At 31.4% G+C, this 26,703-nt stretch overlaps 1 protein-coding gene across 4 annotated transcripts in view; it reads right to left on the reverse strand.

Moving 5' to 3' along the window:
* LOC124357398 (protein Fe65 homolog) overlaps positions 1-26,703 on the reverse strand; it is a 125,849-nt gene that overhangs the window by 34,885 nt on the left and 64,261 nt on the right. For 3 of the 4 annotated variants that reach the window (XM_046809161.1, XM_046809159.1, XM_046809160.1), the window contains one exon: positions 17,711-17,966. In XM_046809161.1, coding sequence (XP_046665117.1) covers positions 17,711-17,966 — 256 coding nt within the window. Of the gene's footprint in view, positions 1-17,710; positions 17,967-24,333; positions 24,824-26,703 lie in introns of those variants that run through there. The other variant, XM_046809162.1, reaches the window with a different exon arrangement.

The following is a 26,703-nucleotide window of genomic DNA, read 5'->3' on the forward strand; positions in this document are numbered from 1 at the left end:
AACTTCCATTTTGATAATGTACATATTAAGTTTACTGAGTACATTTTTTTATTTCTTGTAGAGTTTTTAATGTTAAATAGATTCAAATAACATCCAAGACTTAACATTTGTAATTACCTTTGAGAATAAATTTTAAACAAACACAATAAAAATTTCTAAAGCTAGAACAATAATTTTAAAATGTTCAAAAAGTACATTAGAACCTCTAAAGAGTAAAGAGACTGACTGCTATGTACCTAAAAATGAGTATTGAAATAGTATTTTTATTCTTTTAAATGAGATTTAAAATATCTACATTCTTATGTAGTGAAGAATATATTTAAATCAAGTTCTTACTTGTATCAGTCAAGAGCTTTAAAAACATTATTAATAATGTTAATGGATACTTTATTTTATTTCAATTACATAATACAAAAAGTCTATTATTGGTGTTTTGAGTACGTTTGGGTAAGGGAAAGAGTAAGCAGCTGTCAGTTACCTATAGAAACACCAACACATCACCCTGACCATGGTAGCAAGACTGAGGAGGAACCAGGGTGGCAGAGGTTATAAAACTGTCACCTGGTTGCGTCAATCTCACTTCCTGGAATGTGAAATGATGACAGCCACTGTTCTCTCAAGTGTTGGAGGGTACTTACAACACAGGAGGAGGCTATTTTCACCCTACAGGTTCAACAGATACCACTAAATGAACAACGTCACACCTCTTGAGTTTGCCTTTTTAGTACCTCTAATAATAACCTATGTTGGATGATGTATTAATACACTTTATAGAGACTTTTTAATATTTAAATAATTTTTCAATTTGCATAATACATGTATATTCTTTGCTCAATACTTTGTTCATTTATAGAAAATTATATATTCTTAAATATGAAATTCTTTGCCAACAAGTACAGTATATTCGCAAAAACATTTTAGTCTTATAATTATTAGGTATTTTGAAATTTACTATTTGACTCTCTTATGTTTTATTTAAAGTTACTTGCTAAAAGTCAAAATTTAAATATTATTATTAAAATTATATACCAGGCTTTCCAAAAGTACCACAACCCAATTTTCTTAATATACTAGACTTTCACAATAAGGGGTTCATATCTGATCATTTATAATTTATAATTTCGCTTTGTTTGTAACCATGATTATACTTCTAAAACAAATTAAAATTAGTAGTAATACATATTCTCACTTCATTCAAAGTACTTTGTGACATGCAATTATAAACATGAGTCCTTTTGCAGGATATATTTTAATGATTTTAATTAACAGTTTGCTCTCTTGTTGTATGGTTTATAACTGTATTATATTCAGTTATTTACAATCTGAAATGTTCTGTATGGGTTTGGGGAATCATTATAAAAAATATGTTTTATAGAATACTTATAATATACCAAAGTTTAACAATTATTTTGTTCAAACTTATGTTTTAAAAATGGGTTTACAGGTAGCCAATAAAAAATGTAGTTTGGAATCTTTTAATAGAGTAAGAATAGATTTTTTTTCTTTTAATACATTGTAGATTTGTAAGGATACAACAGTATCGCCATTTCAGGTTTTAGTCAACCTTGGTCATAAATCAATTTTGGATTTTGATTTATTCTGTGTGTAATGGTCATAATTAAAAAGATTTTTATAAAAACTGGATTTTTAAGAGCATAATTTAGTGTGTCAAATAACATAAGAGCATAATATACAGGTGTATTACAGTTTTAATTTCAAAGTAAAAAATATCTATAATGTGTTGGAGGCTTGATTTTATACGAGATTCTTAAAAGCTTTTTTGAAATACTAGAATACCCTCCACTATTGAACAGTTTCCAAAAACAACTAACCCATACCTGACAATAGATTTAAAGTAAGTGAAATATGCTGTCGTTAGGTAATTATGGGGTGTATTATCATTAATTCTACTTAGGAGAAATATCATTCTAGAGAGCCCCCTGCATAAATAATCTATGTTGCGCTCAAGTGAAATATGCTGTCGTTAGGTAACTATGGGGTGTATTATCATTAATTCTACTTAGAAGAAATATCATTCTAGAGAGCCCCCTGCATAAATAATCTATGTTGCGCTCAAGTGAAATATGCTGTCGTTAGGTAACTATGGGGTGTATTATCATTAATTCTACTTAGGAGAAATATCATTCTAGAGAGCCCCCTGCATAAATAATCTATGTTGCGCTCAAGTGAAATATGCTGTCGTTAGGTAACTATGGGGTGTATTATCATTAATTCTACTTAGGAGAAATATCATTCTAGAGAGCCCCCTGCATAAATAATCTATGTTGCGCTCAAGTGAAATATGCTGTCGTTAGGTAACTATGGGGTGTATTATCATTAATTCTACTTAGGAGAAATATCATTCTAGAGAGCCCCCTGCATAAATAATCTATGTTGCACTCAAGTGAAATATGCTGTCGTTAGGTAACTATGGGGTGTATTATCATTAATTCTACTTAGGAGAAATATCATTCTAGAGAGCCCCCTGCATAAATAATCTATGTTGCGCTCAAGTTAGTCAGTTACAGATCAATATTTTGAAAAACTTAAGTTTTGGACAAGTCATGAATTTGTAAATTGTTACCAATATGTCTTGGTGAAATAATTATTAATGTAGTAGGAATATCACTGTCATCCTTGATCATGGCATCATTATTTTATCACCTAATATTTTTAACCAAATATTGTACTAAGGTTCGTTGAAATCATTGTCGTCAGATCCACTTGATAGACGCGTATGATTAATTTCTTCATTATTTGGACTCGTATTACACGGTTTCTAAAAGATTCAGACCTTTTGTTATTTTATTAATAATAATCGTCATCAATTGTACGTAAAATGAAATAGTTCAGGAGCCAAGAGCTAATTTGAATTATATGAGCACACATTGTTTTTTGTTGTTGTGAAACTGATAGAAAAATGTCCTGTAAGAAAGAAACTGATCGTTAGCCACATTAGTTTTGGTGGAGATTGAAATGGGGAGGGTGTTGTTAGAAATATATATTAATAATAAGACTTATATTCCAATATTCACAAAATTATTAGTAGTACATATCAAATTGGCTGTATAGAGTAAAATAAATACATGTAAATATTTCCACATTGGTTACACAATAGCAAAGTGTATTATCAAATTACAATTTATTCAAAAAGACAACACTGTCTGGCTGCATGAGAGATATTGTCTTTGATAAACTTCATAACAAATAATATATGGATTGCTAAAAGTATGAGTTTATTTTTACAGCAATAGTAATAGATTAATTAGATGAAAAAATGATATCACACATTGAAAAATGCTATAAATATTTACAGTTCTATCATAATTAATATTTTAATAAAAATGATCAAATGAGATGTTTTCAAATATAAAAACAATAACATCAAGCATCATTACCTGATCTAAATATAAATACACAGATGCAACCTGTGTTCTTATTTTCCCATTGATACAGTTTTATAGTCGATCTCTTATACCAAACCTCTACTACTTGTAATGGAAACACACTTACCCAGAACATTTGGGTGCAGTATCCATCTGGTGATAAACATCTTAAAACTGACTTTACTCATCTAACTGGGGCGAGTTTTAAAAGTTATTACAGGAAATTAAAATGTAACATGTAACTCGATGGCACCAGCCAACTGAAGGGGTACAGGCGGGACTGTGGCTTATATCCGGTGACAGATTGGCAATTATAGAGAATGTCATCAGGGTGACTGGCTCGTGATTACAGCTCAGTACCGGCACCCATCTACGGCACCAGCTGATTGGATTAATCCTCCAGGAGGAGGCATTACAAAATATATAACTCATATGTAAAAACAACTTATAGTAATAGTAAATACTTGTATATAACCAAGACATCTAATGTACTCATTGAAGCAGCAGTTACAAGATTACCTTCTAGAGAATATTGACTCATATCTTCAGAAGCTGGTGGTCTACAGTCAAGATTGCGAATAGTTAATATTGTAAAAATGTATAACAATAACATATAATAAATGAATACTTCCGGTATTTTTATTTGGATTCACACTCTTATCTGTAAACTTAAAAAATTTATCAAATTTGGTTATAAATTTGATTCTATAAATCTAAGATTAATTTATTATAAATCTCCTATATATAAATGAAAATTTGTATATACTGTATTTATTTTACTGAATTAATTTGTAAGATTTACCATTACTTGGTTGCCCACTGCATTTTCTACATTCAAGGTTTTCACTAATTTTGGTGTGTTGTTTATTTGTTGTAAATAATTACACATATACATATATTTACATTTGGTAGCCTACTATTATGAACTGTTACAATATTTAAAACATTGTGTTTGTCTACAATACAGCAATTCTTTGTATTTATGTTTGTAATGTTTCCTGTTAGTTTATTACACAATTGTTAAGTTATTGAATATTGTTTATGTCTTATAATGTAATGTATTAATGTTTTTGTTAACAAAATGATATATTATATTGTGTATTTATTTGTGAATTTTAATTATAGTGGAGTCTTGAAAAACACAAACATTTATTGGTAACTAATTCATAACTTGGAGGGTTAATTATGTGTTAAAAATTATTAACCATAACTACTAACTTCTTTGAGACAGTGAGTTTAAAATAAACATTATTTTCATACTGTCACTCAAATTAAACAGTTCTATCTTAAAAAGCTCAAACTCATTTTTAAATAAATCTGTTTTAAAAAGAGATTTGAGTTCACAGCTGTTGATAGCAAATGATTTCATGCACCACTTGTTAGGCAAATTAGATACTGTGGTATTAATTCAGCAACTAATGAGTTACATGAGAGTATCAAACACACACTGCCTCATTAGCAGCTATGGCACCGTTGCTACTTGTGCTGATTAAACTACACAGTTTAAAGTAAATTGTCATCCATCCGCATTAACGTATTTATACCGCTAGATTTAATTACGATTGCTCTACAAAACTTGCCACTAATGTAATCTACACTGTAAAAAAAGTGTATTTCTCATATAATTTCAAATGTATTCGAAAATCCCCCTTTACATGGCAAGCTCAGTTAACGAACAAGACAAAAGTATGTAAAATGTAAAAATGGTAACTGTGTTGAGTGTTAATTCTTACAGCAATTGAAGTGCCAAACGAAGATTAATTATTCCTATTATTACTTCCTGTTTTCTTTCAGCCATTCTGTGGTAGACTTGTTTTTCTATAGCGTTCTACATAGTCTGGACCTATTACAGGAAAATATTGGTATGAGAATTCTAAAGAATATCTTTTGCATGAGAATTCTGTATGAAGTTCCTATTTTATATAATGTAATCCAACATTCAGATGCACTGGGTTACATTTATGACAATTTAAATTATTTCAAAAACAACTCTGGTAAATTTTTACTGGCTGTAAAAATGAAAAATGAACTATGATTGTGTGACATAATCTCACACTAAGCTTATTTTTAGTGAGTGTCATTTTTTTTAAATATTGTATATGCTAGGGCTTCATGGCTGTTATGGGTACTTGAGAGTGCTGGGAAAACTCATAATATTTGTTATAAATTATTGAAGTTAGTTTTATGTAAAGAATATCATTTACTAATGGAAATGAAGTGTTGTACAAATATTTGTACAATCATACAAAATAATAATTTTGTATCCATAAATAAATATATTTCTGTTTAATAAATTAACAAATATTAGGATATACAAGGATTAAGGATATACAATACCAGATAGACTTCTCCTCAAATTTATTGACTCATGTTTAAAATATTCTGTTTTGTTACTGAATGGAAATTTAACTCAAGTACTCTCAATTAATCATAATAATTAGAAAAAACTTAGCACTTTTAAGTTAAACATAATTTTATTTACAAGTACCAGTTTATTAATTTATTCTCTCCTTACTTACTATTGCTAACTTACTGCTACACAAAACTTCACATTCTTTTACTATGAGAGGATTATTTCTTATATGCTTGAGTAATCTGCAAATTCATACAAGTTAACTGTGTAACCAACCAACCAAACATTCTTAGCGTAAGAAAAGTATTCTTGTAAGTATACGACACATCATACGATCTTTTAAAATTTATTTATTTATAAAACTATATTAAATAGTCCTTCCGACTCAGTTGGAAGAAGTAGGTAGATTGTGTGACAGCTGAAATATTATTGATTTATTCTCATTTCAATTTCAATTTCAATCTCAATCTTTTTATTGTTGTAAACATGTATTACATGTATGACAAAAGTCAGTAGTACATTATTAATAAATAACATATAAAAAATACAATATTTGTATGAAAGTCAAGCTGAGTAGGAACTAATTTTACATTAAATAATAAAAGAATACAAATGATTATTAAAATAGAGTTTTAGGCTAGGAAACTCCCCAACCGAATAAAAATAACCCTCTAATAGGTATTCTTTTAGTTGTTTTTTAAAAATTGTTTTTTTTTCAGTTATATTTTTTTTAAATGACTAGGGAGCTTCCAAAAAAACCTAGCCACCCGCCCGAGCCGAGCGATGTTGGGTTTGTCGCAGGTCTACTCGGGCTCGCGTGTTTGTGGTCATGTATAGCAGCTCCATCTACATTTGCACAATGAAACCTGGCATAGATAATGGTCTCGTAAAATATACAAAGATGGAAAGGTCAAAATGCTGTGCTCCTTAAATGCATTTCTGCATGAACTTCTGCGAGATATGCTAGCCACAACGCGCACAATTCGTTTCTGTAAAACGAAAACCCTTTTTAGTAAGTACTGAGGTGCCGAGCCCCAAACAAGAAGTCCATACCGCAACCGTGACTCTACCAAACCAAAGTATATTATTTTTAATAACTGAACATGGCGATATTTTGCAAACTGGGAGATCAGGAAGGACGATGAAGACAAAGAGGCACACACAAGTTTATGTGGGATCGCCAAGTCAAGTCATCGTCCACCTGAAGTCCCAAATATTTTACTGATAATTGGTGTTCTATTTTTCTTCGTTTATTTCAACACATGGAGGCTGAAGATGATTATTTTTTTTTTAATTCTGTAAATTGTGTTTTTTTTGAAATTAAGATGTAAATTCAGATTATTTAAAAAATTGATAGGCCTGTGATAAGACTACGTTACTGTTAATTTCAAGTTCTTCCTGTACTGTAATTAGAAAATATGAAGGCAATATCATCAGCGTACATAACGGTATTTTCGTGGTTTATAGTGAGCACTAAATTATTTATGTAAAGGGTTAAACAAAATTGGTCCAAGTACTGATCCTTGGGGGACTCCAAATTTAATCTCAATCAGTTCCGAGCAGTGGTTATTGAGTTTGACAAATTGTTTTCGATCCCTAAGATACGACTCTAGCCACCTCAGTATCTCATTTGCAAAAACCTAGGCGTTGCAAACCCTCCATCAGTCTGTCATGACTGACACAGTCGAACGCCTTAGTCAGATCCATCATTACACTAAGTGTCCGCTGTCTTCTCTCCAGTCCCGTGACCACATGGGATATAAAAGTCGCCAATGCCTCACCAGTGGAGCGGCCCTTGACAAAAACCGAACTGCTTGTCTGTTAGAATATTATTTGTAAGCAAGTACGGTGATAGTCTATTTAAAAAAAATAAGTTCAAATACTTTTACTTAGACTTGAAATTTTTGTAATTGGTCGGTAAACAGTCAAGAGACGTACTGTCCCCTCCTTTGAATACAGTATCACTAAACTAGTTTTTTAGTAAAGATGGAAAAGTAGCTTGCTGGAAAGAAGAGCTTATTATAACAGACAGGGGTTTACATATTGCATATGAACAAGCCTTCAATAATCTATTGGATATGTCATCAGCTCCACTTGAATTCTTATTTTTTAACATTTTGATGGCATTTACAACCTCAGCAAGGACTCACAGGATGTAAGAAGAAGGGATATTCCAATCTCGCCAAGAAATGATCATTATTAAGTGGTGGTTCAGTTGATTTTTTCATTTAAATTAGCTCCAATTGATACAAAAATGGGTTATTCAATATATTAGGATACTTTCCTGTTTATCTGATTCTATTCTGTCGTTGATACGTACAGAAATGTTATTATTAGCATTGCTACTATTTGTACTTTTCCTTTATTAGCTTCCATGCATCCTTGCTTTTATTAGTTGATTGCGATAGTATGTTTTTTAAATAGTTAGCTTTAGCCTGCTTAATTGTTTTAGAATATACGTTCTTATACTTTTTATAATGAGCTTTATTCGCTTCACTGTTATCCAATTTTAAATTTTTCATGTAATGTTTTCATTGTTTGACTTGACACTTTAATACCTGTTGTTACCCATCCTTTATCCTGGTTTCTTCGACCTTTGCGTATTTGTTTCTTAGGGCAAGCAAAATCAAGAGCATAATTAATAACACTTATGAAAGAATTAAACTGCTCATCTACTGGCTCGGTAACATCGATAGCGTCCCAAGTCTCCTGACTTAATATGAAGTTCAGAGTAGTCAAGTTACTGGATGTTAGACAGCGCCTAATACACGGAACCGCTGCGGGCTCCATTCAGGAGGTTCATGGATATGGAGACTAGCTGAGCGAAATGGTCAGATAACCCAGTACCCAAGACATCAACACTTACATCTTCGTCGACTATGCCAGTCATGACCCAGTCCAGCAATGATTGCGACCAGCAATAGGATCCACTCGAGTTGGGGAGTTAACTAGCTGTCTTAAGTTAGAGGAGGCAAGAAGGTCCTGCATCTCATCTCGCGCACTTGAACCAGCCAACCAATCAATATTTATATCGCCAGTGATAACAGTGGGGTTTATATATACTCAATATCTAGAAAACTAAAAATATAAAAAAGTATTGCTCATGAAAAAATATCTAATAAACTGATAGGCATTCTAGACAATTTTTGTTTTTCTCTAGGTTCATAAATAACAGAGTTATGAATTTTTTAGTTTGAACGACCGCCATATTGAAATGAAATGGCTTACTAAGCTGGCCAGGGAACTAGTCCAGATATTTATAAGATCAATTTTTGTACCAAGCAAGTTTAAACTTGTTTGGGCTTTTTGGGACAATTATTTTTTCCACAAGGAGCATTATTTAGCATATTATATATAGCTTTCAACTGCTGGTTTGGGTGGTGATTATGAATGGGCTGGGGATCATGTTCGGTCAAGTTATGCTGAATTTATATATAAAATCAACTTAAAATGTTATCTGAAAGCTGACACATCAAAACTGCAAAATCAAAATCTATGGGACAATCAAATACTGTACCTACATATTAAATGAATAATTCTTAAATATATATATATATATATATATATATATATATATATATATATATATATATTAAAATGGGAAATTCATGAAACTAAATCTAAGTTAGTTAATTCGCTGTTTGGAACACTGTGTGTCACACATGATCTCCAGACTGGGCCTGAATGTCACGAGGATACTTGCAACTACAAGATACACACAATATATAAAACTTAAATTCCACAGTGTTTTAAAGTTAATGTTAAAATATTACAACTTTTTTACAAATCTTCACTTTTTAAGCCTCTGGTAACAATCTGGCATACAGTATAATTATTGCTCTGGATCCTAAGGGTTACCATAGGCTACATAAAAGTTAAATCAAGATGTGTTACCAATAACATAGAATAATATTATACCTCAAGAAAACAGTTCATAAAAAAACACAAAAACTCTCACTGCCATCAAGGATTTATTAAATGTTAATTTTATATATTTAGGTGGAGCAGGAGATTTTAGTCTCAAGACAAATTAATGATGGTAAAGACTGGCAATTTTAACAAAAGTAGCACGAACATTTACCAGTTCATATAATCATAGATCATGACCAAATAAATTCCCTAAACAAAATCAATGTTCTGAGAAAGTGAGTAAGCTAATGTCCTTTTTGAGACATACAAAGTATTATAGCATATATATGCTATAAATAAGTATAAAAAGTCATAGCCAGGGTTTTTCTTTAAACCTAAGCAGACAAGAGAAAAACCTGTTCATTCTTTTATAGAGGCAGTATTGTCCTCCAGTGTAAAAAAAACATTTTAACAAAATAAAATTAACTATTAGTTCCCAATTTATGTCATAAGTATAACATTTTTATTAAAAGTTTTCAATAAATTAATGCCAATGACTGATGAATATCCTAACTTAATTTGAAGAAAGAAGCTTTAATGGTGGTTATTGGTTAATCCTTTCTACAGCCTTCAAGAGTTGTTTGGAGTAGTTAAAATTGCTTTTTGAGAATTGTTTTCTCTTTGATGTTATTAGTCTCAACTCTTTACTAGTGGTATTTCCTTGTTATTTCAAATTGTTAGTCTGTAATCTCTAGTTGTTATTTATTTGTTGTCATTGTTAGTTAATTCATAAATATTTGAGTAATTGTTGAATTTTAGTATAAATTGTTGATTAATTACACTGCTATAATAATGTTTTAATTATCATGTAATCAAAGTAATTTATTTTAACTAATTAATAGCATTGTTTTAACAACTTTTTTAACACCTTAACATACATCAAATTATAAAAGAGTATGAATTTCAAATGTAACATTTTATTTGTAATTTATAGTTATAAATACATCTAGACTTGACGTTATGCTGCAATACTGACGTTAAGACTTGTAAAAAGTCTTATAAGAATAAATTGATTGATTGATTGGTATAATCAAACAAATCTGGACCACCATAGTTAGTTAGTTACTGTATTTAATTGGATTTAAAAGACATAATGTTTTATTGTTATAACGTGTTTAAGTCAACGCATGTTGGAAACATTTTAAATAGCTTTGAAGTTATATATGTAAAAAATTACAATAATCAATTTAATTAATTCTTTAACTATTAAAAATTAAAATAGAAAGAATACATGAATGAGGTTATGGCTCCAATGTAAAGACTATTTTCATATTTTCCACGTAAGAATTAAATGAGAAGCACCTAGGAACAAACTGTCAAGGTTTAAGTTAGCATATATCAGAATGCAAATAGCAAAACGAGCTGAGAGTGAAGCTGAAGCCACATTCCAGTGTATGAGTACTATAAGGTCGAGGTCACTGCCACGCCTGCAAACCTCTCACACATAGCCAGGTAAGATTTTTACAAAATGGTGGATGTTGTTCATAAATTGGTTATTATTCCATAATGTAACTAAGATGTGCCATTAGTAAGTGACTGTAGAGCGAATTCTAATATTTTAAATGAGTAAAGAAGAGCAACAACCAAAATTACAAAGAACAAAACAAATCTTTAACTTGCATGAGCAAAAGAAATTTTAGAGTAGTCTCAATTTAATTTTAAAATTGAAAAGCTCTTTATGGTTTTGAAAATTAAGTTTTCTTCATACTGTGGTGTACACTTCAGTAAAATAGATTCATTGTATTTTCATATTCAGCAATAAAATGATGTCACTACACTAGGAAATCAAAAGCTTAGTTCCTACCCACACGCTGAAACATATTTCTTAAGCAATTAATTATGTATAAGTTTCTACACATATCACAAGTTGTGTAGACTACATCCTGATACTGTTTATGTTAATGATATTGGTGCAGAGTACTTTCAAATATTCCCAATTTAGTAATGAATTATTCTACAAGTAATGAAAAATGTAATTATCAAATATAAATTTACTTACCTGTTCTGGCTTAAATATTTGTAGCAGATTATAATATTTGTAAATTAAGACTATATTTAATTAGTTATAAAATTGATCCTTTGTGTGTGTATGGCTACTAAAATTACCACACTCAGATACAGACTAAACAATTAATACACTAAATTATCAACATAATTATATGATTCCAAAATTAAGCTACAATTCAAAAGTAGCATCCATTACAACCTAAAAGAATTAAATAATGAATTTTCAATTTTACAATGCAATATCACCAAATTTATAGAGGATTATATATCTTAAAACATAATATTTCTTAAGTGTGTGCTATAATGTAATATACCTTCTTAAAAATAGATGTACATAATTACAAAACAATACACTATTAGACAAGTTTTTTATTATAAATCTTTAATTAAAAATACAGACATAATTTCAAATAAAGATGTTTATAAAGAAAAAAATAAAACGCATTAAATTCAACAGCTGGTCAGAATTGCAAATAATTCATGCAATGCAAAAGTCTACAAACTCTTCCCCCACACCTTAACCAACCCCTGCCACAGTCTAATCCCCATCTACCCTCTTGTAATTACTTTGGGGCTGTTCCAATCCCTTCTTAATGCAATTCCAGACATGCATGTCACAGCCACGAGAAGAGACACAACTTCTTACAACACTAACATAGTTTGTACAACAAATTGCTTTTCTATACCATTCTTTATTCAAAGATTTTCTTCGTACTCCTTCAATACATTGTTTCCAATTATACAAAAAATTGTTATTCACATTTATAATTACAAAAAAGAAAAAAAATATCAGAGACTGTATCATTTCTCAGAGATTGATTAATTCTCTTCATAATGGCAATACATTTGAAATAACTAAGACAATATTATTTAATGATGTTTCTAAATAAATCAACCCAAAGTGGGTTATTTGAGATTTTTCTTGTTTTTACTAATTTTCTAAGTTAATTTTTTATAGGAACATACATTTCATTTTGTTCTTGTAGATACAAATTTCCTAACAATTATATATAATATACAGTATTTATATAAAAACCGTTATTTTTACTAAGTGCTAAACTCAAAAATTTAGTTCAGTTATCAATTTAATTTTTGCTTATACTCATGATGTCCACCAAAATATTAAAAAATAATCTTTAAAGTCTCAAAAAGCTTTTGTTTTTTTATGTCCCCACTAAATCGCATCGTGCAGTTTGATATATATGTATGTAATGGCTGATAGGACATTAATATAATTATTTTTTCTATTATATTTGTTCTATTTAATATTACTTAGATACATCATGACATCTTTGATGAGGTTATTAAAGTTAATTAATTTCAGACCTAAAAAAGTTGCAGCTTGTTAAATATATAACAGTTGTTTGAAAATAGAAAACTACAATCCCTAAAGTTTAATACATACTTTAATTATACAACTGATTACAGAAGAGAAAAAGTAATGGTGAGATAGATGGTTCTAAACTCCTTAAAAATTACAACAAACACAAATAAGTAAAGATAAGTTTTACAGAAAATTGTTAATTACCTCAAAATTGGTTTCAAAAATTTCCCAATTGACTACATGTAATCCAGAGTTAACATTAAATAAAGATAATACTTTCACAGTATGTGATGTCGAGATAGTATTAAAATTTACTAACTGGAAGCTAAAATTCATTTAGTTTTAAAATGAAACTGATACAAAATAACACAAAAAGATCAATCAATTTTGAACATACCGCTGATAACTGCAAGAAAACACAATGATAACCAAAAGTATAGAAGAAATTAGATGCAGAAATAGATGAAGGAATACAATAATAAATATGCACTTGAAAGAGGAGATATAAACACGAAGCATTGCACAGAAGAGTGTGGAGGGTGAACAGTAGTGCAGTCTCACCCCACAGTCTGAGTGACTCATGGGCCAGGGCGGTGACTGTACGAGTAATGTGAGGGTAGATAGATGAATTGATACTTTGTTACGTGTAGGAGGTTACACTTTAATTAAATATATTTACCCATTGCTGAGTAAAACAATTTACACTGAACAGTTATTACTGCTAGTAGAACTGTAGTACTTGCCACTGCTAGTTTTGCTTAGATAAATATTTTATAACTCCATAATTCTTAAGGCTAAACTCATAGTCTTTATTTAATAATTAAAAATAATTGTAAAGAAACCGTCTGTTCTTTCAAGAAAGTGATACATCTTTTCTATAATTAACCTGTATCTGACAGAAGTGAGAGTACCAGGCCTAGTATACACACTATTGTGTCCATACGGATACATTGTGCTAATATGAGTTATGATTTTATTATAAATAAACAATTTTCAATTGATTGTATAGAGATCAAATTTTCTAAGAATATGTAGCCAACAAACACACTAGATATATGTCACACTGTGTATATGTCTCACTAGATTTATAACACATAGGATGTTACACCATTTTTTTATAATAATAAAATATAACTCTACTTACATAAGCTGAAAGAGTATACTTTATTGTTGAATTACACCTTTTTAAGCAAATCAAGGAAAATCTCTATGTCAATCATTTATATATAAAAATATTTTTTAAATGACCTAAATGTAAACATGGAACACAGAACATTTGAAGACAATTGTTCCACCTGAAATATTTGTACTTGAAACAAATAAAAAATAAAATGTGTATCAAACAGCTAAATATATATTTACAAATTAAAAAATTATATATTAATACAATTATAAATGTTCAAACAAATGACAAAATGAATATAAAACTTAAGATATAAAAGAGGCAATAATATAAAAAAATGTGAAAATGAGAATGTTTGCACTTTTTGAAATTACACTGATTTTAGTTTGTAGCAGCTCCTCATAATATTTACCACATTATGCAAATAAGATAAAGTGCAAAAATGTTAAAAAAAGATATGTAGTAAAAATGGGTTTTTACGTTTATACAAGTAATTATTCAAAGTGAACAAAATAATTAAGTATTCATAATTAAAATAAATGATTTATTACATAATTTTAAGAATGTTTAGAGGTAAATTTATTTTTTCCCTTTTTAATCAGATTTGGTTTGGTTCACCTGAAGTTTTGTTGTAAGGGTCAAAATATTTCTTTATTTAGTAAATGATTAAGTTACATAAAATTGTATTACAATATAAGACCTAAAGTACATATTATACATTATATATGTATTTAATGGAAAAAAACAGGCAAAACATTTTAAATTGAAATTCTAAATGTTGATAAAACAAATAGTTCCTTTTTATGTTAGTGTATTGAACAACTATACTTACTCAATAACCATTACATACATGACTGTTGTATAAAAATGAGTTTGGCCTGCTTTTTGCTCCACTTTCAGAGCAATTTACTAACCATTCTTGACTAGTAGTTGTTCCATACAACATTCATGGCAATTTTCATCAAAACCTATTTGTCTAAAGATTAAATTGCTAACCTAGCACTTAAGATGCTTCACAACTGTTTATGGACAAATCAATATAACTCAGTGTAGTGACCTCGTTACACCTTGTCGCTAGTTTTACTTAACAGTACTTATAAAACGATTGCACATCTCGAGGTTAACTCATCTATCCCAGGCCTTCCGAATTTAACAAAAATATTTAAAACCGTCTCAACTGTATCGGTTTTATTGAATTAGTGATAAAAGGAAGGAAGCTTCAATACTTTAACAGTTTAACCCATCTAATTCAATATTATACTAAACATCATTTCAGTCAGCTAGAACTGTTTGTTTTTTTTTCTTTGATTTAAAAGATTCAGTAATTATAATAATAAATATCCCTCTTGGCACATTTAAAAGAAAGGTAGATTTTGTTTGCAGTCGTCATCTCGAATTAATAATATCAGACGAAGATGTATTAACAGTTTTGAAGGTTATCTATATAATGTTATTAGTATGATAATTTTGTAATGACTGTCATTTCAATATATCTTTAAAAAGTTTTGAAGCCCTGCAATCCTTCAAACCTTATAAATAGTAACTGCTCTAAATAACTCCTTAACATGAACACATGATAAAATTTAAGCAATTCAAATTTTATTGTTTGAAAATTTTATGTTTCAAAAAGAAAAAGGCACCAATAATAATTTTACAGATATGTGTTCTAGACTGTATATTATTCAACTACAACAGATAAACTTAACTTCACTGATGTGAAGCTTATAAAAAATGGGAACAAAATAATTAGCATATAAATTATGAAATTTTATTAGCTTTACTTAATATGTGTGTTTAAAATATACTCAAAAGTTAAACCGTGGATGGTTCATAAACAACTAAGTAGCAAAATTTTAACTTGAAACTAATAATGAAACAAATGGTTTACAAGTGACCCATAAGTACAATACTGATTTAAACTGGAGCCTTATTTTCCTGACAACAACAAGGATTTAAGAGAGAACTCTGGTCAGCTGCCTCGCTTTGAACATGGGACTAAAGTTTGAAACTGTGTTATAATAAGGAACTCGGCTCCAAATCTATAAAGGTTTCACTCCAGAAAACTTAGATTTTAGTGTTTAAATGCCAATGGATTGTTAAAAAAATACAATCATCTGTTAATATAAATGGTTCATAATTTATAATTAAATACAGTAGAGTTTCTTATGTGAAAATCCATATTGAATATAAATGATAAACAATTAGTATTAAGGTAATCATATTTTTAACAATGCATTAGCATTTAAATTTTAAAATCTAAGTTTCTATTTATGCCACAGTTTTAAACTTTTTTCTTCATGTTAATAGTGGAGCCTCAAGTGCTCGGCTGACAACTGAACAGCATTCTCTTTTAAAGCAAAAACAGTTTACAGACTCTGGATCTTCTATTTGTGATATTACAATATCTCATATTACAGTTCTGATATTGTGTTACATACAGTTCTGAAACTTAAGTTTTGTACAGATAATTAATGTTGTATGGTCAGTGTATCAGAGTAATTAATTGTCAGTATTGAAAGGTTTTTATTTCACAAAGAAATGTTTTTAGATAACGATAGTATGGATTTGAGGAGGGGAAGACAAAATGAAGATGTTAAGTGCTGGGGCTTATTGCTACATATGGGATATTACTGTTCCAAAATCCAAAGTTATCTGGTAATTATATTAACCCTTTCGGGACTCATTAAAAAGTGCTAATTTCTTTATTCTCTTGTATTTAAATGTTCAGTTAAAGTACAGTGTTGTATATTTTTTTACTATTTTGAAAAAAAAAAACATGATTTGTTTATGATTAGGCTTTAAATGTAGAGTAAAACAATGGTTTTAACCCCCGGAAAGGATTAAGCTTCAATAAGTTAAACACTCAAGTATGTCATATAGAGCTTTAGCATAATGTAAAACTCATAGGATCTAATTCAAATGCTGGTGATAATGGTTTAATAGTGATAAAAAACATGTAAGCGTGATATAATGTGCCAAAGAGCTGTGCCATACCTTCACCATAGCATAAGAGTAAAGCTGAAGAGAGGCTAACTGAGAGGTACATGTTTCAATTCCCCAGGAAGTGAATAAAAATTTACTAAAAAGTTTGAATTGTTTTCTTTGCAAAACATGTAATGCAACTGATTGAAATGCTACAGGCATAAAAAGAACCCATTAAAAATATGTCCAAAATAAAATTACTTGTGAATTCCACTGATAACATAATATTAAATTATTCATCCAAAAACTCTTTGGTTAAGTGTACAGCTTCTCCGGTCCTACCTTCAAGAGCTGTGAGATAACTATTTGATACTTACAGGGTTAACAAACAGGAGATTTATTGTTGAAATTGGGCTACTAATCTAATTCTGACTAGAAAAATCCTACCTAGGCTAGGTTTCTCAAAAAAGGACATATGAACTATAAGGAAGAGGAACCAAATAAACACAAGCTGATGCTGATGGGCCGGGGATTTGTCCAAACTATTTAATTTCTGTGGGAATCAGGTGAGGTGAAGGTCGTTACAGTGTCATTCTCAGTCAATCACATCCTCTTCATTTTATTGTATTATTTAATATTCTGAAAATGTAAACAAAACAGTAGCAGATAGAATTTTCTCTGTGTACCTGAGGTGTCTGTTGTCTGTGTCGAGAGCAGTGACAGGGCCAGTGGTGACATCCACACCCATGCTGCCGATGTCGAGGCTAGCGTACTGGCGGCGACCGGTGTGAGAGTGTTCACGCAGACCTACCACACTTCCCAGCTCTCGCAGCAGCAGCTCACTGTACAGCGGATCCTCCTCCGTGTTGGAGTTGAGGGCGTCATCCAACCTGGATGGATCCAGGTGATAATTGGGGTTCTCGTAGCTCAGCAGTCCGTTTTCTAAAAATAACAATACACCAATGTCACCATTTATAACCATAGGCACAACTCTGTACAGTGTACTATTTGTTTAAATATTTGCCACAGTTTTAGTGTTTTAACCAATAATATTTAAAATATACAGATTTACCACATTGATTGTGGATAATTTAATTTACAACAATTATATAACAATTTTGAATAAAAATGGAACAAAAAAACAGTTAATCCAGTCAGTGTGCCAAGAGATAGTAGCAGAAAAAACAGTCCAGGCACTAGTTTACATGGAGTGTGCACTAAAATAAGTAGATAATTTAACTTTTAGTTATTGTTGAGAGGTCATTAGTGAATTAAAAAAGCATGTTGTTGACAACAGGTGTTGTCGAAAACTTAAGTGTTGAGGAATAGGTCTTCAGAAATGTCATTTAGAACATTTCTAGCACTAACTCATCATTAATTGAATAACAAGATTTCTTTTTTTTAAGTTTATATAAAATTATCATCTATACAAAATTTATTTTCTTATCGGTTCTGTCGTAAATCAAGTAGCACTTAAATCTTTTTTAATTAAAAGATAAAAGAACACAAAGAAAACACAAGAAAGGGCCTCACAGAAAAGTTAAAAATTGCACACCACTGTTGGTCCGAAGAATTGGGATGAAGCCAACGTAATACATCGGGAACCACATTTTGTTAAAAGGAAATTGTAGAGGCAACACACAGTAAATTGGCAGACCAACCTTTCATTCTGTTAAAATCAGTGAACGAAACAGAACAAGATTAAGGAAAGAAATGCAATAGTACATAATCAAAACTGTTCAAACAAGAATACTAAAGTTCCTGGTACCAAAACTTTCACTATAACTAGATGATTTAGTGGCGATACTGTTAGCATGGTGAATATAAATAATGAGTTTCCATAACAGTTTAATTACAAAAGAGTGGGTATATGCCAATATAATACTGTAAACAGTGCTACAATTTTTTGTCCAGATTTTTAGCTGTTTCACCCCACTGAGCAGAGTGGTGCTGCACAAAGTGTAAAGCATATATAAACACATTAAGTAAACTACTATCTATATTGTTTTAATTTATTTTTAACTGAAAAGCATTATGTTAATAGCTAAATAAGGTTCACTTGATTCCAGTACAAATAACTCTAATACGTTTTGTGACCTCAAATAGCTACTGCTGTTGTGTATCTTCATATATTTTTTGTGAATACTGATAAATATATCAAACTTGTTTATAGAAAATTAATTTTATAAAATATTACTATAATCAATTAAAAAATTGTGTAACATGCACAACAAGAGAGCTAGAAGCATTATTCTAAACAGTGTTTTTCGCGACTCCAAACCCTTTTTTGACGACATGCCTTTTCATATTCACTAATGACACCTCAGCAATAAGAGTCAAATTCTCTGCCTCTTTCAGTGCATATTCAATGTAACAATCTAAGCTCAGACTAGGACTAGGAGGCATTCAACTCCTAACAATCAAGTTAGTTGTTAGTGTCTGCAGAGTATTCAACTTCAGTCGATTCTCATTTCACCTTGTCAGTGTTTCTGCTACTTTTGGTGAATTGTGGAATCCACCGTTAATGTCACTAACACGCGTAAAATCATTACAACCAAATAGAGTTTCTGAATAGAAAACTGTGGAAATTTAAAATTAAGTTATTCATATAAAAAAGGATGTCAGAAGTCAAGACTAAATTTTAATATAATAACATGCTACACTGTTTAATATTTTAAATTAAACTGTTTTGCCTCTAACTTTCAGCCTAACTGTTGATACAGTTTCCAAACTGAAATATGAGTGATTTAAAATGAATGCTGTTCAAAAGTAAACATTTAAGGCAACCCTAACACATCTATGTTTAAATGTTTGATAAAAAGTGTTACTAAGTTTAACATAATAATTTCCTATAGTATTATTTTGTTAGCTTTGGTGTTTACAACTTGAGTGCAAATATCTCACAAGTGTTATAACATCCCACTTATTTCTGTAGGATTTTTTGGTTACTTAAATAAAGATTCAATAGAACTTTCCAATTAAAACAAAATTAGGAAATAAAAACTAGTGTCTGACTGGCTTGATTTTTAAAGCAACATACTATTTCTGGACTCCCTTTATTGTGTTACACTAAGGACGTAATCATCCGAAGTTTATGGGACCAAACTTATTTCTGATAATCCAAATTTTCGATATGGCAAGCTGCCATTAAAAACTTGCCTCCGGTTGGTATTGATGTCCAAAAACAAAGCAGCTGTATTACGCTCTTCGCGCCTCATTACTCATAGCCTTAGAATGTAGTCAGTCAATTTGTACCGGAAAGGAAACTAATAGCGTCATATTACAAACAGCATAAGTATAATAATTCTTATAATATACTGCGGATACTCCGGAATGTCAAATAACTACGTTCGTAATAATCGAGTTCCTAGTTATCGTTCGAAAATAGTACGTAATACGCCAGCAACATTTACGTACCGTTTCATTATTTTTATTGCCTCCGGAAAGAGTATATTCGTTTAAAAGGATACGGAAATTTGCCACCTAAGTTAAAATTACCTCGTTTTTGTCATAGCATTGAATTTAAAACTGACTGCATTGTTGCTATGTTGTAAAGTCCACTGAATTCCTTTATACGTGGAAGATATAAGTAAAACTAGAAAGACAATTTAGAGAATACGTGAAGATTTCTGGTTAATCAAACTAAATTATTTTTCATTCTAATACACGGCGAACACGGTTTACTCAGGTGGTTTTTAGTTAGTATGCCAATCTGTAATATATTGTGGCGAACGTCGTCATGACGTCACACCAGTATGCACGTGATGCTAGCGGGCAGAGACAGCAGAGACAGTATAACGCCCACAAGGCGAGCAGTCGACTCACTTGTACGGCTTGAAGTTGTCAGTCTTCCTGTAAAAGTATCTGGGATTATAAACTCACCTCCCCTTCTTTTTCTTTCTTCCCTAATAAGCCCGCATAAAGCTGGTTCGGAACTCAATCTGATTACAAGCTTAGGTAGATTAAAAGATTAATATTGCGGCACAAGATTGTATCTTTTAACTACCTACATTTTTGTGTATAATTTATTGTCAGGTTTAGTTTTCGGTTTTCTGCAATTTAACAGTTGGAGGAATACTATTGCAGTCTCACGCTCTTGCTATTGTCAACGAAGATCAGCAGTGGTAAGACGGCGTTCGCGATCCTGGGCAATTATTTCGTCAATACAACTCTTCCACAGCGCCGCGCCGCTTCCTCCAGTGCCGGAACTGTGAAGCCATTGTACTCAGTACAACGTATAAATTGTACAATGTACTGTCACTGCCGCTGAGACATTTCTTAAAGTGCTGCGAAAATGATGGTTCGGGCCTACTCATACGTCTACATAAAAATATGATGTAGAGTTGTGTTTATAAGCATATGACTAGGGAAGCCGAGAATATAAGCTATTCATATCAATGAATTTTAAATATTACAGAAAATATTTTAAATATTTAACAGAAAAATTCATTGATTTGAATAGCTTTGATTATTAGATCACGTGTTTTATCAGCGAGTGTTATGGAACCTATTGAACGTTCACAATGGCTATGACATAAGCTAAAATTCTACGCAATGTTTATAAAAACACTAAATCTATCACATATAAAAGTTATGTTTTATTTTATTAAATTAAATTAACTGAAAGAAAATGGGTTTTTCGTAATTCTTAAATTACAAACGTTTAAATATTTGTTAAATTTATTTCCAAGTATTTGCATTAATTGTTAAAGCTGATAAAACAATGCGTTACACACATTTTATCGCCTTATTACGAAGCAGTCAAATCAACAAAGTCTTTAGAATAATATTTAAGATAGCGACAATTTACTATTTTTGTTATCAACAGTGGTGCTCATTGTCATAGCAGAGTGAAGTTGGTTCTACCACTGAAGTAAGTTTTTTATAACATTTTTGTAAACATTATAATAATATCCTGTCTCAAATCATTTTTACCATTTTATTTTTAGTAATAACGTTGTAGTGTTTTATTAAATTACTAGCAGTTACCGGTAGCTTTGCACGCGATCTCCTATTGAATAGCAGGTACGACTCAAGCTTTATCTTTTTAAACGGCATATTAAATACTTCTGAAAATATGCGATTTATCACTGGAAGATATTCCAATCTCCTAAACGAAGTGTTGGGGCTCTGAAGTTGGACAGTGAAACAGTTTTTATGACTACCAATGATATACACAACATTCCCTGCAACATTCCATGAATATTTGAATGAATAGCTCCAACAATGTCAACAACACTTAAACTATTTTAGGCCAAAGTGGAAAAATACGAAGTACACAGTAATCTTAGCAAGAGCACCTGTAACGTAATGTGATGGTAGCCCTATTAATCGGAATCAGAGGTACACATGTTTTAAGGTACAAATTATTTCAGTGTTCACTATTAAGGGGTTCAAAAATTAAACAATATTACCATCCCGGTGCTGTATTAGTGTTTAAGTTGTTGCCTTGTTCTACAAAATATATAAAAACACACGTTTGCAGTCTTTTTCTGTGAAAAGCGCCTATTGGTCTAAGTTATTTCGCGCGCCATAGTAGCGTTTGTCTTGTTGTCCCGATCAATACATATGTGTCTTACATACGTTGGTTGAAAAGTAACTACTTTCGACCACGGTAATCTACTTCCGGTCTGATGTATTTTCGGTACCGGTAGTCTGTTGAATGCACAATACACTGTGTCAAATTTCCACAGTTCTAAGACAGCGGAAAGTTGAAAACCAACTATAGTTCTTTCTAGTGGATTAATAACATATTTTAGTTGCTAACCTACTTCAACCTATATACCTGTATGTAGTGGATATCAATGCATTTTGTTTACTTTGACAGTTGATAGCTTAAGCAACGTGTATTTAAATTTTCAACGTTACATGCCATTGAGAGATTATAAACACAAATATGATTTTCCTGAGGAATTTAACCCTTTTAAATCCCTAAGGGTGGTCGATATCCATGAAAATCCTTGTTTTTCTTTGCAAGGTATGAAGCATGTTTGTGTCAAATTTATTTTTTGGGACATTGGAAAGTTGAAAAATACAAAAATATACTGTAATTATTCTAGAAGTTGCAACCCCATATCAATCCCTATGAGTGGGGTATCTTCATTAAAATGCTTTCGTATTCTGTTGTAAGTCACGAGGAATGTTTGTAACAAATTTCACAATTCTAGGGCATCGGGAAGTTGGAAAACAAAAATATAGTTATTCTAGGAGTTGGAACCTAATTTTAACCTCTTTGGGTGGGCGATCTTTAAAATTCTTTTAAATGCTTCAGTTTATCTTTGTAAGTCATGACGCAAGTATATGTCAAATTTAATCTCTCTCTAGGACATTGGGAAGTTGGAAAAACAAAAAGGTAGTTCTTCAAGGGTTGCAACCCTCAAAGGGGTTTTTCTGGAGCATTTCGTTACTAAATTTCACATATTATTTTTCTGTTTTTTTGACAACATGTTTAATTATTCTGTACAATTTTAGGTATTGTCACTTATGTTGTAAAACTCTCGCTCCAAAATAATTCCATATTAACGTTTTGAATATTTGTTTCAACTGCATTCAACAAGTCTCACTAAAACCCACACCAAATTTCGAGTCACAAGTTATATCGATAATTTTAGCAATATTAACATTTTCCTGTGCTTTTTATGGCAGTTTGATAATCGAAGATATGGAAAAAATTCGTTAGAAATAAATCAATGATATTCTAAGACATGATAACTGTTTTTAAATTGATGTTATTTTTCTGTCTAAATTGCACATTTACATCAAATTCGGTCCACCTTTTTAGTCCAAAATGTTCAGAACTCTTATTTAAAGATACTGGACTTGAATTGAAATGTCTTCGGAGTCACAAGAAAAAGGTACGAGATATGACGCCGTTAGATCTGCTGTCCTAACCCTTATAGATATACAGAGGAAACGGTAACAAATTCCAAAAGTTCTTCATAAAATCTCTTAAAATCCTTTTCGTGATATTGTGGCCTAAGTTGTTATGTGATAGTCTGTTAAATCCCAAACCAGCTAAGCTGAAACCCACAACACTGAAGCACACCATAAGACATGTGTCAAGTAATTGTATTAATAAATTTTAATAAAATAATAACTATACCACTGAATGATTCTGAATTTTATTAAATGAACAAACAAGCTGTCATTCCAGGATTATGATTGGATGCTTTTAATGACTTAATTGAACAGGAGGCTTGAATGAATAACTAAGAGAGACTATTTTCAATTAGCAAACGCTGATAAAAATCTTTATTTCACAAATTTATTGCTAAACACTTTTTATATTGAACAAGTAAATTATCCTTACTTTCAAGGTATCGCTGCCGCACCATTGTAATCCAAGAGGTTCACTTATACAACTGTCAGTTAAAAATTGTGTTTTCAACTCAAGCTCATCGAGCTCTGATCCACAACAATTATCAAGTATTTGACATACGTAAAAATTAAATACAGTAAAAACAAAATGTCGATTTGGTATTTTAGAAATAAATTATGGAACCCTTAAGAAAATAATACTGAACGAATAACACTATGTATACGCTTGATAGATAAGTATCCTCATATCACTCTACTCGAAAGTGGGAAATATTTAATATCGTTAGTATGAATAATTGAAAAAATAACAAATTTTGTAAAAGTAATGATTATAACATTATTTGTTATACAAAATTAAATAATGCTGATTGTAATTAAGAGGTAAATGAGTGAAATAGTTTGGAACGAACACGACAGCGCACAACACGAACACTGTCCGCGGCCCGATCACTATTAACTACACAACAGACAGACCGAGTGACTGGGGAAGGCAACAATGCGATGAATCGTGAATCAGCTGTAGCCCCTGTCCCCCTCCGGCCCGACGTCATTGGCCAGCGACTCCTGGAGGGGAGGGAGGGGGTCTTCACGTGACCTGCCAGACGGTTCCGTTTAATCGGTAACATCTGGGCTAGGGCTTCCCCGATCTGTGTCACTGCGAGAACCTCAAGAATGTCAGGGTAACATAAAAATGTTACGTTATAGAGAGACATGAGGTTCCTAAGTATTAGAGAGTTTTGAAAAGATCGGCAACGCACTAAAAAAATTAATAACACCTAATACAGTTTAAAATAAAAATTTAACGCTTTTGTTATATTTGGTCTCTATCTTAAACAATCCACAGCGCTCGTGTCTCAACCCTAACCTACAGTAATCGCCAAAGTCAAGTATCGTAATTGCAGATCTTGTTCAAAACTAGCAAAAACTATCCCTCTCATCGATATTATAAAGTTCACTTAGTGTGACATTAAATTGAGGTTTTTTACAATTACTTTAAAAATCCAAACCTTTTTGAATTTTAAAAAAGTATAAAACATTACATACGAGAAGCGCTCAAGGTTGTGTATCCCAAGTTCGTATTTTGAGGATGAGTGTACTGGCGGGGAGGGGGAGTAAGATGATGTTAGTTTTTACCGAGTGGACTGTTTCTCGAATGTTTCACGAGTACATAATTATTGTTCTCAAACAATAGTAACTGAAGTACTACACACGCTTCTTGTATTTTGTAATGACTTTAAAATACGGTTTGTATATTCAAAATATGTAATAATGTTAATATAAACATTTGTAGGGAACGAAAAATATTTAAGGGATATATTTAATATGTTCATAACCAGAGGCGCATAAATGTTCAGTGGCAAAGTTGAACAATGTATGACACATAACGTAGGTGTGACGAAAGTGAATGCTGAGTGTGTCTCCAGTTAACCTTCCGCATAGTGCAGCGTCTGAAATCTGACGCTGTGACAGACTTGACTCTTGGAATCTGGCTGGAGTCATGTATGGCTGAAGAGATCAAAAAATTGTCGGCCACAAAGAAGATTAAAACGAACTCATTTTCATCGTTTCGACAACAGAGAGACACCTAGACTACAAAATCCAGTGTAATCTAGGTGAAAAGGTGTTTTCATTACCTCATCCGATTTTGCAGTCTAGGTATCTCTCATGTCGAAACGACAATAAAGAATTCATTTTGAGCTTCTTCATCGCCGAATTGTTGGGTCTCTTTTGAATCCAGATTCCAGAAGTAAAGTTTGTAACAGAGTCAGATTTCAAACGCTACAGTAAGCAGAAGGTGAACTGGAGCTACACTTAACATTCGCAATGTGTAACAACAATTCTGACTTGTCAATATGAAAAAAAATTGTTAATTATTGAACGAACGAATCTGTTCGTTATGTACTAGAGTATATTTATTGCTTATTTGGGCAGGAATAGTAAAAATAAATAAAAAGCACTACAAACTAAGGACTCGGCCTCGACCATACCACAACTTTGTTGCGACGGCGTCACGATATGGCATAAAAGTGTAATATATTGAGTTTATACCGAGGCGACCATATTAGGTAACCTGGGACCTGCGACACAATCTGAGTGCGTCCTTGGGACTTTGGTACTGTGACTTTTACATCGGCTCGGATTGGCCGCTGGTAAATGATGAGTATGACATGAATGCTCTAGTAGTAGTTGTTGGTCGTTGTGCTAGTATGTTTGATGACGCGAGCATTTCTGTGTAACAGTCGAGGGGGGTTTACGAAAAAAATAATATCTCACTCATCCCAACTAAAATTTTACTGGCCTAGGTACTGTTTTATCACAAGACAGATCTTTATTCTATGTGAAGAAAGTCGTGTACGATCTT

The sequence above is a fragment of the Homalodisca vitripennis genome, chromosome 3, assembly GCF_021130785.1.
Source record: "Homalodisca vitripennis isolate AUS2020 chromosome 3, UT_GWSS_2.1, whole genome shotgun sequence".
Taxonomy (NCBI): domain Eukaryota; kingdom Metazoa; phylum Arthropoda; class Insecta; order Hemiptera; family Cicadellidae; genus Homalodisca; species Homalodisca vitripennis.